Here is an 18,978-nt window from a genome sequence, read left to right on the forward strand (position 1 = left end):
TTAAAGGAGGCAGCTGGGAGGGGTGGAAAGAGTGAAGAAAGGCTGTAAAATATTTTTCCTCTGTTATTTGTTCCATGCCTCAAATCTTCCAGCCTGCCAACAATCACCACACAATTCTTCCAAAGTCTCTGGTGTGCCTCATTGCATTAATTCATTGGAAAGGCCTTCCTGAAATGAGTCAATCAGGACAAAATTGTTCCAGCAAATATTCCTGGCATATAACTGAAAATGTGCTATATACTCATGGCTGCCACTTAAAAATCACCTGAATAACAGTCACTCTTATGTCAGGGTTGTTATCTCTAAATCTCTGCATAAAATCTCAACAGTTGTATAGGTTGACATCATTATTCCCACCACCACCTGTTGATCCAGCCAAAGTTGCAAATTCAAAAGTACTACAGGCAGTCCTCGATTAATGATGGCAATTGGGACTGGAATTTCCATCACTGATGCGGTCATAAAGTGCAATGTCACATGACCGCATTGCTTAGTGACAGCAGTTCCAGCACTTCCCGGTTGCCATTGTTAAGTGAGAGCATCATGTGGTCACCATTTGCAACCTCCTGCCAGCTTCCCCATTTACTTTGCTTGTAGGAAGCTGGCAAAGAAGGTTGCAAATGGTGACCACATGACTGTGAGGATGTTGCAACAACCAGAACTTTGAGGACTGGTTGTAAGTACCACTCATTCGGTGCTGTTGTAAGTTCAAACGGTCACTGAATGAGTGGTTGTTAACCAAGGACCATCTATACCAAATTGTGGACCTTCTCCTTTGGGGATAATGTCACCTACTCTAGAGTTTATGGAAACCAACACATGATTACTGAACAAACAACTACACTATCTTGCTGGGATTCAATTTGTTCCACCTTATCCCATTTATCCACACTATCTCCTATTTGGCTCTGGGTGGAGTTGTATAATTGGCTTTGTCAGCATACTGATGATACCTTACATTGATGGATGACTTCTCCCAGGGATTTCATAGAGACGTTGAATAATATGGGGAGAACGCTGAGCCATGGCACTGCCCACTCAGGAAGAAAAGGAACCACTGTAAACAGTGGTTTCAATCCCTAACTCTCACAGGCACTCCAGAAGAATACCATGATTGATGGTTTCAAAAGCCTCTGTGAGCAGGACTAGGAGAGGTACATTCTCACTAGGTCATCCAGAAGAGTATATAATGCTAATTCCATCCCATACCCAGGACTGAAACCTGACTGAAAGGAATACAGAAAGGGATACATATCTACTGTATCCAGAATCTTCTGCAGCTAAAGTTCTATCACCTTCTCCAAAATCTTCCCTAAAAAAGAAAGGTTGCAGACTGGATGGAACATATTTAGCATTGTAGGGTCAGATGGCCTCATCAAGGTGGTAAATACCGTTCCCTTCTTCAAAGAGGCATTTACCACATCCTGAACCCGCATTCTGCTGATGCAGTAAGGGAAAAGAAATAACTGTGTTTTATCACTCTTATCACCATGATGTAGGGTGAAACATGGTCTCCTATCTGTACTTAGTTGTATTCTCTTTGTTTTTCACAATAAGTTCACTAAGTATCTTTTCTTCCACTTCATCTCCCAGAGTTATTGGGTAACCCACCTTCCCCCTGGAATCTATGGTCTAAAAGAGGCCACAAGTGTACAATCCTATCCAGTGCTCTAATTGCCTTCACAACTAGATTTGTGGAAGAACTGCCACCGTTTTTCTGGGAAACTCATTTCCAAGACTCTTGCAGAAGTCAGCAGTGGCAATTAACAGGGTGGCTACAATGAAGACTAAGAAATCCTCCATCTTCAGATTAGGATGTACCTGAAAACTAATGCGTCCACCTACAAGAGTTGAGCTTGATACCAATTGTAAGAAGCCCACAGAGACCATGAATTCTGAGCTAAATCTGCTTCCATCCCAAGGGCATGGGCACTGAAGTATTTCAGCATTAATAGTCAAAGGAATTATAGCAGCACTTTTAAGAGAAGATCAAAGAACTCACATATGGATGCTGCTTTCTCCCTAGACCCTAACCTAAGGTATAGATACATCCAGCTATAGTATCTGTACAGCAGGATCTCAGTTCTCATGGAAGATCATTACCACATACCTTCCTGCCCTTGGCATCATGGTTATGGAAATATGAAATTCTGGAGATCAAATCTTGGATAGAGGAATGCCTTCCTCTCGCCCTGCCAGGTTTCAGTCATTCAAGCCACGTCTGCTCACTACTCCACAACCAAAATGTGGAGACAAACCTGAGGCTCCAGTGATGTGGTGCCCATAGTCAAGGGAAGAGGCTATTATTCTGCTAGAAGAGTGGACAGGCACCAGATTGCCAATCCCTCATATCCTGGAATAGCCAGCCCAATTACTTCTGTTATACTTAACATCATTCCTCTCTTTACTAGACCCTATCAAAATCTACCTCCCAACTTCACCACCTCTGTAAGTTGACCTAACCACACCTGCACTTCCAAAGCTTCAAAGTGTAAAGACCATCAACCACTTACCCGTATCCCATTTTACCACCCATTTTACCCAAATGCCCCATAGAGTGGCCAGACAATTTGTTAGAGTTTCCCAAATGTGGTAGAAATTTAGACCATCATAAGAGCCAGTCTAAAATTCCTTCAGTTCATTGCACATATTGGGAAAGAAAGGGAGGGTGGGAGGGGACATGTCAAGGAGACTTGGAATTTTGAGTGCTCTGACCTTGTTTTAAATAAGCTCTGCCTATACAGTTTAGTACAGTACTGATGTCTGAATTTCTGCTGAATTTATTGCAACTACTATATGCATTGGAAGTAGAGTTCAGCTGAAAAGCACAATTGTTTGTCTTAGAGATCTATTTTTTAAAAAGATTCATAGAAAAAAATAAAGTACAATGGCTGTTGGAAATTGAAATAATTCTTTTAAAAATACAATGCATTCAGAAAGTATTCAGATCCTCTTCAGTTTTTTCAATTTTGTTATGTTGCAGCCTGATTCTACAATCATTCAAATTCATCTTTTTTTCTCATTAATCGACACTCAGTACCCCCTAATGACAAAGTGAAAACAGAATTTTAGAAATGTTTGCAAATGTATGAAAAAGGAAAAACTGAAATATCCCATTGGCATAAGTATTCAGACTCTTTGCAACAACAATTGAAATTTAGCTCAGATGCCTCCCATTTCTCTTGATTGTTGCTGAGCTGTTTCTACACCTTGATTGGAGTCCACCTGTGGTAAATTAAATTGTTTGGACATGACTTGGAAAGGCACACACTTCTCTATAGAAGGCCTTACAGCTGACAATGCATACTGTATTAGAGCAAAAGCCATGAGGTCAAAGGAATTGTCTGCAGAGTTCAGAGACAGGATTATTGCAAGGCACAGATCTGGGGAAGGCTATAAAAAAAATCTGCTGCACTGAAGGTTCCCAAGAGCACAGTGGCCTCCATAATTCTCAAATGGAAGAAGTTTGGCACAACCAGGACTCTTCCAAGAGCTGGTCGATCAGCCAAACTGAGCAATCGAGGGAGAAGAGCCATAGTAAGAGAGGTGACCAAGAACCCGATGGTCACTCTGACTGAGCTCCAGAGATCCTGTGTGGAGATGGGACAAAGTTCCAGAAGGACAACCATCACTGCAGCCCTCCACCGATGTGGGCTTTCTAGCAGAGTGACTAGACGGAAGCCTCTCCTCAGTGCAAAACACATGAAAGCCCGCTTGGAGTTTGCAAAAAAGCACTTGAAGGACTCTCAGACTGTGAGGAACAAGATTCTTTGGTCTGATGCAACCATGATTGAACTGTTTGGCCTCAAATCTAAACGTTATGTCTGGAGGAAACCAGGCACCACTCATCACCTGCCCAATACCATCCCAACAATGAAGCATGGTGGTGGCAGCATCATGCTGTGGGGGTGTTTTTCAGCAGCAGGGACTGGGAGACTGGTCAGGGTTGAGGGAAAGCTGAATGCAGCAAAGGACAGAGATCTCCTCAATGAAAACCTGTTCCACAGGACTCAGGACCTCAGACTGGGCCGAAGGTTCACCTTCCAACATGACAACAATCCTAAGCACGCAGCCAAGACAACACAGGAATGGCTGAGGGACAACTCTGTGAATGTCCTAGAGTGACCTAGCCAGAGCCCTGACTTGAACCCTATTGAACATCTCTGGAGAGATCTGAAAATGGTGTCCACCAACGGTCGCCATCCAACCTGATTGAGCTTGAGAGGATTTGCAAAGAAGAATGGCAGAAAATCCCCCAATCCAGGTGTGCAGAGCTTGTCGCATCATACTGAAAGACTCGAGGCTGTAATTGCTGCCAAAGGTGCTTCAACAAAGGACCGAGTAAAGGGTCTGAATACTTAAGTACATGTGATATTTCAGTTTTTTCTTTTTAATACATTTACAGACATTTCTAAAATTCTGATTCCACTTTGTCATTATGGGGTACTGAGTGTAGATTAACGAGGAAAAAAAAATGAATTTGAACAATTGTAGTATCAGGTTGCAACATAACAAAATTGAAAAAAGTGAAGGGGGTCTGAATACTTTCAGAATGCACTGAATAAAGTTTCATTTTTATACTAAATATGAAACATTAACAGTATATGTAATACAACCAAGAAAGGGAAAAAAGATTTTTCCTTGACAGTTGGTAACAAAGATTTTTTTGTAAGATACAAAATGTAAGTATCTCCTAGATCTTGCACAAGCCATCAGAGGAAATGAAATTATACTGAAATTCTTGTTTAGACTGCTGGAAGTAGTTATTTTTATTCTAAGAGGCTGCATATTACATTCTCTTCAAGTCTGCAAGAAATCAATGCATTTAAATATTACACTATTCTTAGAACAGTGAATAAAATCTAGCACAGTGCTCAGCAACACGTGGAAGAATTTTCTTCAGTTGTTCTGCTAAAGTACTTCTTTGGAGAATTTTCATTCAGATGACTGATTATGTATACATTTGTATATTTTCTGTGGAAGGTGTATGAGGCAGTCCCATGTTACAGTGAATGCAATCAGTATTCCTGGATAGTAGAACCATGGTCTCCATGTGAAATCAACAGTGCGCAACATTCCCTCCACTGTGGAGAAGGAATACAAACAAGGCAAATCAGGTGAGTAGAAAATAAAAGCAGTTGGTTTAAAAATAAGCTTGCTAAGAAAATTTAACAGCTGTCTTTTACATCTTTATAAATCTCTCTTAATTTTATCACCTGAAGTCCTCTACAGCTTTTTATACTATTTTTAAAAATTATGTACCGTATTTTTCCGGCAATAAGACGCCCCCATGTACAAGATGACCCCCACTTTTCCAACCCAAAATTAAGAAATCAATATTTTAAAGATAGTGCAGAACACATTTTTATTTAGTAATTAGTTAACATTTACCTGATACACTCGGTGGGAAGAGGTCCAAACCGTCTCTCTGCAGCTCTATTTCCAGGCTCTTTTGCATAACTGATTACATTCAAGCACGAGTGAAACTGCAGATAGCTTGTCTCTGCAAACAGCCTTCCTCTAATTGGTTTGTTCAGCATCAGCTGACGTCAGTTACATCAGGCTCGTGATTGGAGGAAGTCTGTTTGGGAGACAAGCTATTTCACTCGTGATTGGAGGCTAGCAATAGGAGGAAGCCTCTCTGCAGAAACAAAGTATGGGCAGTTTTGCAACCGCGCAATTCTCGGCTGACTTCCTTGAATAAGATGCCCTTCAGTTTTTAGGATAAGGATTTTAGAAAAAAGTATCATCTTATAGTCGGAAAAATACGGTAACCAATATTGTACTCTGCTATATTATGCTATGCTATGCTACACCATACTATGCAAAACACTTTTGTATACAAAGTTGTCTAGAATAGTCTGTTTCATATTTCATATTTGTATGAAAATAAAGTTAGTCTATAGGATAAAAATTCTGCTGCATAGGCTGTAAGCACATCTTTGATTTCATGAGCAGCACCGTACTTAATTGTAGTATTTCTACATATTCTTTCAGCTTTTTTCAACAGTACTAGCCTGAAACAAATATACAGAGATAATCAACTGATTAAACAATTACGGGTTATCCACTGCAATAAATAGTTAAAATGGCATATGTAGCAAACATAGAATTGCTTTTTAAAAAGTAAGAAAATAAAGCTATTTCCTAGTTTTAGAATATGGCAAGACATAAAATAGACAGACTTACCTGAAAGCCTACTGGAGGTAAGACCAGGAGATGGAAAAGCATCCCAGATGAAGGCAATGACAAATCATTTTTGTTCTGTTAAGTAAATTGCAAGGATGTGTCTAAGAATTCACCAGATGTTGAGCTTGATTCAGAGACTTGACTTTATTTACTGTATTACTTATCATTTATTTTTCATTGTGGAATGCCTTGCAGATGATGTTCTTATCCTCCTACAGATGTATAAACACCACTGAAGGTGGAGATGGTGAACCTGTACCTAATGTGCTTTGTAATCAGTCCAAAATTCCTTTGGAAACACAGAAATGTATCCTCTATTGTCCTAATGAATGTGTGGTGTCTGAATGGAGCCACTGGAGTCGATGCCCAGAGGTACTTTAATTCTGCCATACTTCAAATACTTGCTGTTTTTAAAATATCAACATGTTCACCAGTGACATGCCTTAGAAATCCATAATGCCATCAAAAGAAGTGGCTAAGAAATATTTTTGACTATTGGAAAGAAAAACCTGTACAGGTAGTCCCCGGGTTTGGAATGCCTGGTTTACAGATGACCCATAGTCAGAACCTATTGTAGCAAAATTCGAGTTTAATACACAATGATTTGAGTTAAATACACAATAGTTTGAGTTAATTACACAATACTACTTATACAGTATTATACAATAATACTGTTCCAGCTTACATACAAGTTCAACTTAAGGACAGACCTTGGGAATGGAACTTGTTCTTAAACTGGGGACTACCTGTATTATTGCTAAGTGGAATGATAATAAGCACCTTCTCTGGTAAAGCAATGTATGACTTTTGTTCTTTGATAAATATGCTTTTCTTAGATTATCATTTATACCACAATACTGCAATACTTTACATGGGTCTGCCCTTGAAGAGCATACATTAGCTACAGTAGCTCAAAATGAGTGGCACAGGCAGTTGTGAGTGTCTCTCAGTCTGTACATTTTATGCCTCTGCTCCATGAGTTGCATCGGCTGCTTCCAGGTTCAATTCAAAGTGGTGGTAATTACCTGTAAAGTCCTTCATGGAATGGGGCCAGGTTACCTGAGGACCACCTTTCCCTGATTGTGTCTTCCCATCCCATCAGATCCAGCAGAAGAGGCATGCTATGGGTCCCGTCTATTAAAGAGTGCCATCCAACAGGACCCAGGAAGTGAGCCTTTTCTGTCATGGTGCCTGCTCTTTGGAACATTATCCCCTTGAACACGTGGCTGCATCATGGGCATGGGGGTCAAAATGTGTGGCAGAGCCAATGCGATAGTTGTGTTGAAAAGAGTTTGTAGTTTTATCTCAGCTGCCAGTTTTGTATTTAGAATTGTGATGTGTATTATGTTGGTTTTTAAATGTTGTTAGCTGCCCAGAGTTATCATGATGAAATTGAAATAAATTTCATAACATTAAATTCACTTATTCATTATCCAATATTCACATCTCCTTGCTCCATATGCACAAAAATATCTATAAGGACAGACTCTTTACACATGTAACCATTCCATATTATGTGAAAGCTTTTTATGTACAAGCTTTTTGAGTGCAAAGCCCTTCTCCTTGTAGATATTCAAGCTATACATACAGATGTCAAAAAGCAGCACACATTGTTTTCTGCTGTTCCATCCATCTTATTTGATTGCTATAGTGATCTTCTTTTCTCAGTATCTATGTGAATGGATAAGCAGAGAACCCAAGCCCTTTCCGAAGATTCATTTGGCAGCAGTATCGATATCTGAACCAAATGCTTTTTCTTGTGATATGTTTGGTGTCCAAAAAGCCAATTGCATGGAGACATTTGAGGCATTTAATGTGCCTGATAGCTCCCAAGATTTCAGTACCCCCAGATAACATTCTAAGCAAAGTATAAGAGGATGATAAAGAGATTTCTATATTATTAATGGCCACATGTTTTCTTTCTATAAAAGGAAAACATTCTCAACACACGCTACTAATAACTGACAGCTAAAACAGAGATCCCTGTGGATGCCTCCTAAAACCTCATAGTTTACCTAGATCTTAAGAGTTAATATGAAGAGTTTGCATTTGTATTTGAAAAAGAATCTTCATGAGGAAAGAGCTGTTCATATATACTATTATGCTGTCATTGTCATATTGTCATCATTCTGCTGACACTGTGATAATGGATGTTTACATGCTAATCATTTTGAATAGCTATGTTTCATACTAAGACTCTGAACCAATACAGTTTCAATAAACTTGGCTTCTAAATATGCTTAAATGCACTGCCATATAAAAGATGCTGCTAATTACTTTTCATGTTTCTATCTACACAACAATCCACTTAGTTCTTAAGAAAACTATTTGTCCTAAGGGCTCTTATTTGCCATGATTCAAATATATTCCTTGGCAGCAAACAATAAGACTATAGAATGGTACTCTTATCTTAGTTTAATTGCTATCTTCCTGAATCTGTATTCAAATCATCATACTACAGTTAGTCCTTGGGTTACGATGGCAACCGGGACTGCCGGAATTGTTGTTGCTAAGCGATGTGGTTATAAAGTGCAATGTCATATGACCCATTGCTGAGGCAATCCCAGTAATCCCGGTTGCCATTGTAACCCCAAGATGCACAGGTTGTTATGTGGGAAGCAGCGGGAATCCCAGGTAAAAGAAGTGTGGTGATGCCACAGGGGGTGGGTGGGGTGCCACGGAAAGTTGGTGGGCCTGGTGCAGGCTGCGTGCGAGTGCAGGAAGGCTGGATGGGTGGATGGCGTGCGAGTGCAGGAAGGCCAGGTGATGGATAGTGCAGCAGGGCGTGAACATGGAAAGGCTGAGGGATGGATGGTACAGCAGGGCACGAGTGCAGGAAGGCAGGGGATGGGAGTGGGAGGCATGGTTCTCCAGTGGTTCACCTCCTTTCTCCTCCTTTCTCCATGGCCAGTTCCAATTGGTGTTGAAGGGGGAAGAGAGATCTAGCCTTAGGCTTCTCTCATGTGGGATGCTTCAGGGCTCAGGGCTCCCTCCTCTCCTATTTAACATCTGTATGAAGCTGGTGGGTGAGTCACTTGGCGGCATGAAGTTCAATATCACCAGTACACATCTCACCCCCAAGCCAGACAAGTGCTTACCCAGCATCTGGAGGTTGTGAGGGTCTGGATGGTATGGAACTGTCTGCCACTTAACCCTAGCAAGACAGAGTGGCTTTGGGTCCCCTGGATCTAGAGCGTTGCCAGCTTGAGGAGCAGATGGCAGCCAGGGCTATGGGATTCTTTGCACAAATTCATGAGGACATCTGCCCATCCCACTAGATTGGATAAGGTGGCCTTGCTCCAAGTCCCCTCCATTACATGTTGTCATCTGGCAGGACCTAGGAAGTGAGCCTTTTTGTAGCTGCACCAACCCTATGGAACAGCCTCCCCTGTGAGAGACAGAGGGCCCCTATCTTGTATGTTAACGTTTTAATCTTTTGTTTTTATTATTTTGGATCCCACTTGGTTGAAGCATAAATCTGATTTGTGTGTTGGAAAAAGTCTCCTCCTATGGCATTCATTATCTCCATACATTTATGTCTGTGTATAAACAAAGGACATATATTAACAACCATTATTATCAGTGTTATTTATATGATTTATAATCCAGTTAAATATTCCATTTCTTCTTCTTACCTAAGGTTCATTTGGGAATTCTTGCATCAAGACTATGTCTTGCCTGTTTCAATAAACATGAGGAAATTAAATTGAAACACATTTCCCTTCAGAGACTTCATATTAATTCCACTTACAATTGTAGGTTCACACATCATTACTTGATTTTCTTCTTCTGCACAGACAGCAGAGAAAATATCATCTCCTGTTAAATATTCAGCGTTGAAGAAATGTGACAATACCTGTGATGTCTTGACTTTCTGTTCATCTGACTTGGAAATGTAATTAATTGACTTCACTTGAATTCATCAAAGCACTCTTAAACTGAGTTAATATGCAACTTGTGCCACAACTCGCTGAAATAATTATCTGAGATTTATTGTATCTGCTGTCAGCTTTTTTGCTTACAAGAATTGATAACTCCCAATATTTCATCTGAGTGGCCTCCTTGTTTGCAAAATGTTAACATTTAGAGTAGCTAATTCAGGAGGGTATGAAAACCATTCATTTAATTATGTAAATGTGTAATGCAAGACATGGGATGAAAGAAAAAAATTATGTTCCTTCTTGTGGATCAGCAGCACCTTCATCACTTATATGACTATTAAATAAGTATATGTTCTAATAAATAAAATCTGTATTACTAAAGTATTAATGGATAAGTTCAAAAGTGGAAACAAGACGTATGATTAGTTTCAGTAGATTTTGACAGGAGCACCTAGATATTTTAGGTCATAATTCTGAATTTGCTACAGAGGAGAATTCAAATCATTTTCCTGGTAACAAGATTAAAATTAATAGTTTCATCAATGCTGTTATACCTGAGGGGTAGCAAACTATAAGCTCCCTTTTTATAGCTCTCAGAACCATTCCAAAATTCAGTACCATGGTTGCTGAAAATCAATAGCTTGGAATGGGGTAGATGGGAACACATACTGACTCTATTGTAATGCCTAGGAAGGACTTAGTTTAAAAGTTTAAACTACTTTTTTAAAGTTTAAACATTTAATAGTTTAAAAAACAAGGAAAAGCCCCAAACTCTTCTTGCAAAATCTAGGAAAAGAAATGGAAAATCTCAACTCCCACCATATATTTATGTGACCAAACCCATTTTGTATTATTACTCAATCTACTTACCGACCTTCAAAAAAAAACAAAAACAAAAACAAAGGCAGGTAGTGACACAAATGCTCTAATTATACCCTAATTTTAAGTTACAGAGGTGTCAGAACAGAGTAATATCACTTCCAGAGCCAGACAGGAGATTTCAGCTGAAAGCATTTCTTCTCTTTCCCTTAGCTGTAGTTCATTGCCACAGTGGCACCCAGGAGCACAAAAACTCTGTTGTTTTGACTTTTTCTCATTCCTTGACAAGGAGGGAAACTAGCCTAACAGTTGCAGGATCCAGGGTTGAGACCAAGATTTGTTTAAACGTAGTGGTTCAAATGTTCTATTCAAATCAAAGTTGTTTAAATGTATTGCTGAGATCCTTCCACCAGTTCCTGTAGGATACTGCCTCTTGGAAAACCTAATGGCATCAGGCAATTAGTGCACGATTAGATACCCATTTCAAAATCACAGAAGCAAAAGGAATTTACAAGCCATCAAGGTCCTTCTCCAAAACATAAAAAGCTTAATATGTCAATAGATAAGTGGATTCCAAATGTTTGACTATTTAATGGTCAGTAAATAAAATGGTAATTTTCTCAAGTTCCACATTTTCCAATGCATGCACAGTGCTCTGGACAACAATCAGTGAAATGTTCTCTCTCAAGAGTTGTGCTTTTCCCTCTCTGTTTCTGCCTTTAAAAAGCATGTCATAATTTTCTCCTTTAATCCATCCTTTTGAGTCGGATTAATCATGATTTTAATTATCATTTTTAACTGGAGTGCTCTGTGGGTAGAAAAGCAGTATGTATAGTACCATAATGAAGCAAATTAAAGTTAGATGCCGTTATCAAGATGTACAGTGTAAGACTGGGGCAATTAAATAGAAGCAGCTTGTGTTTATTTCAGTAAAAAATGTTTCCATGCTAGTGACTCACAGTACAGTCCTATTCATATTCCATTGGAGGACTGAAGTGTAATATTTCATTATGATTGGCAAAGCATTTGACAAATGCCAAAGTATTTGACCAATAAATGTTTAGTTATGATTGACAAAGCATTAGTATGCCTTGTCCCTGGGATTACATGTATTTATGTTTTATTAAAACATGGTTACATCTTTTATGTTTACATTGAGAGCCTTCATACGAGGGATTGAAGGTAAACTTTCTCAACTCTCCTTGTCTTTTGGGTAAACTAGATTATTCTCCAGTGATTAAAAGCCAAGTGGAAGGAAAGGAGGATTCCAGAAGCCATTATGGATTGTGGATATTTTTACATTCTTTATGTTGTAAACAGCGTATTAAATTGATAATAGAGCATTCACATCTGTATATGGATTGCTATGGATGGTTCATTATGCACTCACAGTAAAACCGGTGTGATTCCTTCAGTGCTGCAGTGTTTTCTGCAATGGCAGCCTATGAATAGCTTGTTAAACATCATGCTCTTAGTGCCATACGCAAGTATTTCAATAAATTATAGGGCCAATAAGCACGTTACCACCTGTGTAGTCATCAGTTATGAAGGCCTTAAGAAGAACTAGTTGCAGAAATCATACTAAGAGATCATCATTAAGCAGATATTTAAGTATTGCTGAACTTGTCAGCATCTCAAGAAATATTCTGAAATAGAGCTGCTTGCTCTTCATTTCTTCTCTTTAGAATTTTAAACATATAATAACATTTCAGATTAAATGCATCCAGTTCATTGTAGCTTTTTTATACAGTTGATACCAAACTGTTAAACAAGCAGTTTTAACCATTAGGTGGCTTTCTAACTAGCTACTCTCTTTCACACTGACACACACACACACACACACACACACCTCTCCTATATTATTTTTTAGAACTCATCAAGGACTACTGCCTAGTACTGTATATAGCAAATCCCGTGTCCTTACCAGCTGCTGGTGAGGGTAGGGGAAACCTGCATGATCAGTAGATTCCAAATAATGAAAATGACATAATATGGAGAGTAAGGGGTTATCATTTCTGTGGGAAGAGAAGCATCTAAACTGTTACCATTTATCCTTTCCAATTTAGAGGAATGTTGAAGAGAAATTAGGTAAGGGGGCTTACATAAGGGGGATTCTGTGGTCTGTCCTTCAGCAGGATAATTCACTGAAAACTGAACAAAATGAGACCAAATTTGCTGGGGGCAGGGGAGTTTGCAAAAGAAAGATTAAATTCTAAAATGGTCTTGATCTGGCTGGGGGCTGTGGAGAGAAATATTACCCCCAAAGATCCCCAGTGCACCCCTCTGGGGGAGGCAGCTGGGCAAGAATGCTGCTGACTACTCCATTCTAACCCCCTCCCTCCCTGTTCTAATCACAACCCAAAGCAGAGCATATGTGTCCTGCTTTGTGCTTCCCAGTGCACACTTACAAGAATATACACAGCCACAAAACAAAGGGAGAGAAGAAACACACATACGGAAGCAGAGACAGCGCATATCCTTTGCCCTGGTTAGATACACACAGACACACAGAACCGCCCACACACACACAGCGTACCATGATACTTCATTCCACAGATGAAAATACAGACTCTTTCTATGGCTACAGCTAGTCAAGAGGTTGGCAAGAATTCCAGAAGCCATGCTCAGTGGAGTTTCCCTGTCTTATTTCAGCATTCCAATCATTAATAATAAACGCTCATGATAAGCAATGCATTTTGAGCTTGGTTTGCCAAATCTTTTTTCTAAGTCATTGGTAAATGTAGAAGTTCCACACATTTCTAAGATTCCTCCACAGTGAAAATTATGCAACTATTCTCTCCCCCTCTTCCCCAAAACATAGCTGAAAGCATGAAAGAAGTCTGTTGGGATCTAATTAGATGACACCATGAAGTCTCAAGCTCAAATGTCCAAATTCTTAAATATTAGCAAACAGCTCTCATGGTGGAGAATGATTCAGATTGGACCCATGCCATTTTCCAATGCCATGTTTCATAATTTAAGAAGTTCCCCACAAGAGCTGCTATTCAGCATCTCTGGGGAAATGTACTTACAAAATCAGTCACAAATTGCATTGTCACATTTAGCTAGGTCTTTGATTTTTGGTACATCCGCAACTACAAGTCACAACAGAGATCAGAGTTATAATTAAGTAATGAGCACGCTCATCCATTCTCAGTTCAATATTACAGTTTTGTACTGTAGGTCAGTTTAGCTAAGTCTAAATTAAGTTCACACCCAGCTAAAGTAGGTCTTACCGGTTCACTTGCTTCTTTACCCATGTTTCCCATGTTAGAGGTTGGAAATCTTATTATCATACTCAGGAATATATGTTCACACCAAGAAATATCATTAATAAATGAAACATTTTCCGTGTTTCAAGCTGAAAAGTGTTGGAAATCCCATTTCCTCTGGCTTGTTGCAAAAGTAATGAACCCTTCTGAATTTGTTTCCTGGGGTATATAGGTTTTCAAAACTAAGTTTCTTTGCTGCCAGGAATGTTGCCACTCTCAAATTATCCTCAAGCAGTAAGTTTGGGAAAGGCAACAGATGGGGTTTCATCTGATACCTTAAAGATTTTTGGAATCAGAACAAAACTTTGCTGTATTCTGGACCCTATTTACAAAGGGCTCAGGCATTCTGGGATTCAGTGTTATCAATATGTGCAGCAACTTAGTTCATAAATGATATCAGTATACATTCAAAGAAATATCACATAGAAATAATGAAAATATCCCTTGGCCTTTGCACACTGAGCAAAGGTTGAGATGGGAGATGGGAAACATTCTATATGTTTGGCTGAATACACATAGCATGGGAATTTTGGTCAAGCAGGGTTTTCAATTTCCACAAAGTATGGCCAGGCTGCCCTTTACTTGATTTCAGCCCAGGAGTATAATAAATCTATGCAGAGGTCAGCAGGCCTATTAGTTAAAAAATGAGCCAACCAAGGATATTGTGAATATGGGTAAGAATAGATCAGTTTAGGACTGCAAGTGTTATCATTATCTAACTTACTGAAGAAGAACATTTACAGCAGTAGATAACCTTTTTGGACTAGCTAGCATGTTTGATTTTGGAACCATGTCATGGGCATTCTTATATAATCACTGTCTAAGGAGGTTAGTGCATTTCTAAAATACTGCCATAGTAGATGTGACCAGCTGTTAGACAACATTTTTCATAAATAGTGATGAGGGTGCCCCTACTGCCCCCAACCCTTGTCTCCAGGGGCCTCCTATAATCCCAGCTTACTTTTGACTTTGTCTGGGATAATGGACACACTTGCAAATACACACACACACACACACACACACACACACATTACCTCTGGTCACGAACCATTGTTTTCTAAGGACCTATGAAGTCCAAAGGCATTATTCTGCTATGTAGTATACCAGTTTCCCTTTTTTTTAATTGAAGGAAATTTAAATTGAAACTTGGTTAGGAAGGCAATCAGTGAGCATCAAAAGAGATCAGTAGGAACATCTGTGTAAATAGGCTCCATGTTGCCTATACTTGCTAGCAGTCTTGAAAGTACAGGGATATTCTCTGGGTTTCGTAGAATGAGTGAGCTGGAAGGGGCTACTTAGGCCATCAAGTCAAATCCCTTCTTGAGTGCAGGAATCCAAATTAAACATTCCCAACAAATAAAGTCTACTTTTCCTTGGACCCATCCAGCAAAAGAGAGCCCACCAGCTCTTGGAGTGATTGTTTTAGCATTAAGCAGTTTTATCTAATGCTAAACCAGAATCTTGCTTTTTTGTAACTTAAATCCATTATTTGTGTCCTGTACTCTGGAATAATAGAGAAGAGGTATCACCCCTTTCCTGAATGAAGATTTCTTCTTTCTTTTTTTCTTTATTACACCTGTTCATATCAGTAGTGTCAGGTCACAGTAGGGAAAAAAATGTAAGCAATCAGAAGAAATTTGTTATTTGTAATTATTTATCAAGTCACATAGTTTTATGGAGTCAGGTATAGAAGTTCTTTTACAACTTCAAAGTGAGTGCTCTTCAGGGACAAACTCTACTTTACTTGTATCAACTCCCTTCCCTGAAAACATTTCAGGGAGAGTTAGTTATATGAACAATCTGTCCAGTTAATCTTTTTATGCTCCTTCCACCTATAATTCCTACATGTCATATAAATCCAGATAAAAGTATTAGAAAAGTATAGATAACAAAATATTTTCTGTACAGTGGGTAAAAGAATTGCTGCTACTGATCCCTTAATCTTAATGTTATGCCATTTCAGAATTTGACATTTTTTTCTTTAAAAAGTTTCATAGTACTTTTATTGTTATTGTCTGCTGCTTGAGCTAAAAGTCAGGACAGCAATCAAATTATGTACTGTAATTAATAAATAAATTAGGGGTTTGTGCCTGCCTGATGAAGACTCAGTGGGGCTGGAGGATAACCAATAACCATTATGGAAAGAAATCTGTTTGTCAGAAAGCCCCTTTCTCCCACATTTGGAAGAACACTCCAGTGTGCAGAGCCCCCTCACATTTATCTTCCTGATGACATATCCCGACTCTATATAACTCATCACCCATATGTTCTATGACAGTATAACCACAGTCTTTACACTGGGAACATATCAAGAGTAAGGCTGGGCAAATCCATTGAAGAAGGGAGGTTGCAAGGCATGGTAGTCTAACAAAGCCCTTCTTTACCAATCCTTGCAGCAGCCCTGTCTTTTTCTACACTTGCACAACCATTTCTGAAAGCTGTTTCTGTCCCTTTCTGCTGAGCATGGCTTCTTCATTTCTCTGGGAAAGAAGAAGTGGTTGCTTTAATCCAGATAGTACTAGAATTTGTGCTTGAACCAGGGAACTGTATGCATGAGAGCCAGTGGGATGTAGCAGTTAAAGTCTTGGACTAGAAACAGGGAGATGTAGGATCAAGGCCCACAGAGCCTAGGAATCTCACTGGATGTCCTTGGGCCAGTCATTGTCTCTCAGCCCAAACTATCTCACAAGGTGATTGTAGAGGGGAAAATAGATCTTTTACTGTGCTTGGATCCCAAATGAAGGGCATCCCAAATGAAAATAGTAAATGTAGACTGCTGCAACTATTTGTGGACAGAAACAAAACTTTGGCCGCCTCATCACCATGTACAGTAATGAGTGCTGCATTCTATCCATGAGAGATTTTTTTTTCTTTGAAATAATTTTTGAAAGCAATTTCTCTTAAATCAGTTAAATCAAATTGAATGATGGTGGGAAAAGGAATGGGAAAATTACTCTGTCCAGCAGTAGCAAATCTTATTTGCTGATAGCAAGAAGAAGAATTGCTTTGCCTTCCCTAATCCTTATGCAAGCCATGTTTGGATCAGATTTTAAATAGGCCTCCATAATAAGTTGTTATAAGACACACCCCAGGTACAGTCAGTTAAAAGATGACAGCCATTGCCAAGCTATTTGAGATGCTTGTTTTCATGCTGAAAGTTGATCATTTAAACACCAGCTCCTCTCTTCATTGATTTTCAGAGATTGATTTTAACACAGCAAAATGAATTCAGTAGAGCAGTAATTGGGAGCATCTAGAAAGATACTTCTCTTTGATTATTATTGGCAAATCATTCATACTATTATTCTGGCCTGCAAGGACAAACAATCAAATTAATTGTGGGAAAGATAATAAATGATTTGTAAACAGTTTGAAATAGGATTCGTTTTCATGTAATTAAGAAAAATAGCTTATCTTAAATGTCTGGGTGACCATTCCCCAGCAAACAGCTGAGCTTCCAGGAACAGCAGCTTCTATATGAAATCATGCCACAAGGTTACAGAGAACAGTACAGAACTCTTGCATCTGCTTAATTCAGATTTAGTGAAAGAGCAAACAATCTAGTCTCCCTCGGCAAATGCTCAAGAGAACACATTGAGGTCACACTCCATTGTCTGCCTTCCACTGTTACAGGAGGGCAGGAATTGCTGGACGCTGACAGCTGGGTTTATGCCAGTGCTGTTTCAGGCTAGGCCCTCCATAGAATTGAGCCTGTGAGCCAAATTGTTCCAGTCTTCTTTTGCATATTCAGGAGGATGGAATTGAGTCTTCTCTCTTTCCTGACTCTGCCAGTCTCTCACTCTCGAGTTTTGTCTTTGGTGAGAGCTGCGAGGCAAGAGAAGCATGTGTTTTTGAACTGCTGTTCTCTCTAGTTAATGAGCTTTGAAATAGTGCCCTTGGTATGATTTATGGAAGGATGTTTCTTAAAAATCCTTAATATTTATGAGAATAACAAGTGGTGGGAGGGTTGTGGGTTTGGTTTGGTTTGGTTTGGTTTGGTTATAATCTTTCCCAGTCCATGGCACTTACTCATGCTCGAAGTTACGGCCATTGTAGTGCCCCCACAGTCATGTGATCAAAATTCAGGCACTTGGCAGCCCACCCACACTTACGACTGCAGTGATGCTTCACCTCCCCCCACTCACCTATCTCCCCCCCATCTATGCCCTTTTGCCCCCCTTTTGCGCTGCACTATGCCACCCCAGCTGACATTCACCATCTTCTTGTTCCCACTGCTGACGACACATGCCCGGCCTGGCTGCTGGGCAGACCTGGGCTTTGTGTCCCCCCCCCCCCAAAAAAAGCCAAAAGCAGAAAAGGCAAAAGGGCTTTTTGGCATGCTGCAGCTCAGGGGCTGCTTTGGGGGTTTTTTTTGGGGGGGAAGCATCCCTACCAAGGAGCACTTTGCAAAGGGGCTGCTTTTGGCTTCCCCCTGCCCCCCCCCCACAGTGTGAGGCCCAGCCCTAGCCTGGCCCAGCAGCCTGGCCCAGCACGCCTTGTCAGCAGTGGGAGCAAGAAGACAGCAAAGGTCAGCTGGGGTGGTGGAGCATAGGGCAGCAGGGGTCTCAGAGTGCAGGGTGGTGAGGACAACTGCAGTTGGGACTGGGCTGGGGCAGCTGCGGCTTCCTGGGGTTTGGCAAGCAGCCCCAGAGCCATGCGGTTCTGGGGCTGCTTGCTGCCCTGCAAGGCAGGGTGCAGGGCAGCCAAAAGGGCAGAGATGGGGAGATAGGCAGGTGGGGGGAGTTGGGGGGATTTTACTGAGGCTCAGGGCTGGGAGGGACTAAGCCCAGAATGGCTTGGATTGGGATGGGTACTCG

At 40.1% G+C, this 18,978-nt stretch overlaps 1 protein-coding gene across 1 annotated transcript in view; it reads left to right on the forward strand.

The window, feature by feature from the left end:
* The window catches only part of THSD7B (thrombospondin type 1 domain containing 7B), a 307,764-nt gene that overhangs the window by 247,247 nt on the left and 41,539 nt on the right, over positions 1 to 18,978 (forward strand). The window contains exons 15-16 of the mRNA XM_088145129.1: positions 4,984 to 5,117; positions 6,408 to 6,561. Of these exons, the coding sequence (XP_088001255.1) occupies positions 4,984 to 5,117; positions 6,408 to 6,561 (288 nt within the window). The remainder of the gene's footprint in view (positions 1 to 4,983; positions 5,118 to 6,407; positions 6,562 to 18,978) is intronic.

This window comes from Python bivittatus, unplaced genomic scaffold, assembly GCF_059951505.1.
Source record: "Python bivittatus isolate LINGU-HERP-01145 unplaced genomic scaffold, Pbiv_v1 ctg000480_np1212, whole genome shotgun sequence".
NCBI classification, from domain to species: domain Eukaryota; kingdom Metazoa; phylum Chordata; class Lepidosauria; order Squamata; family Pythonidae; genus Python; species Python bivittatus.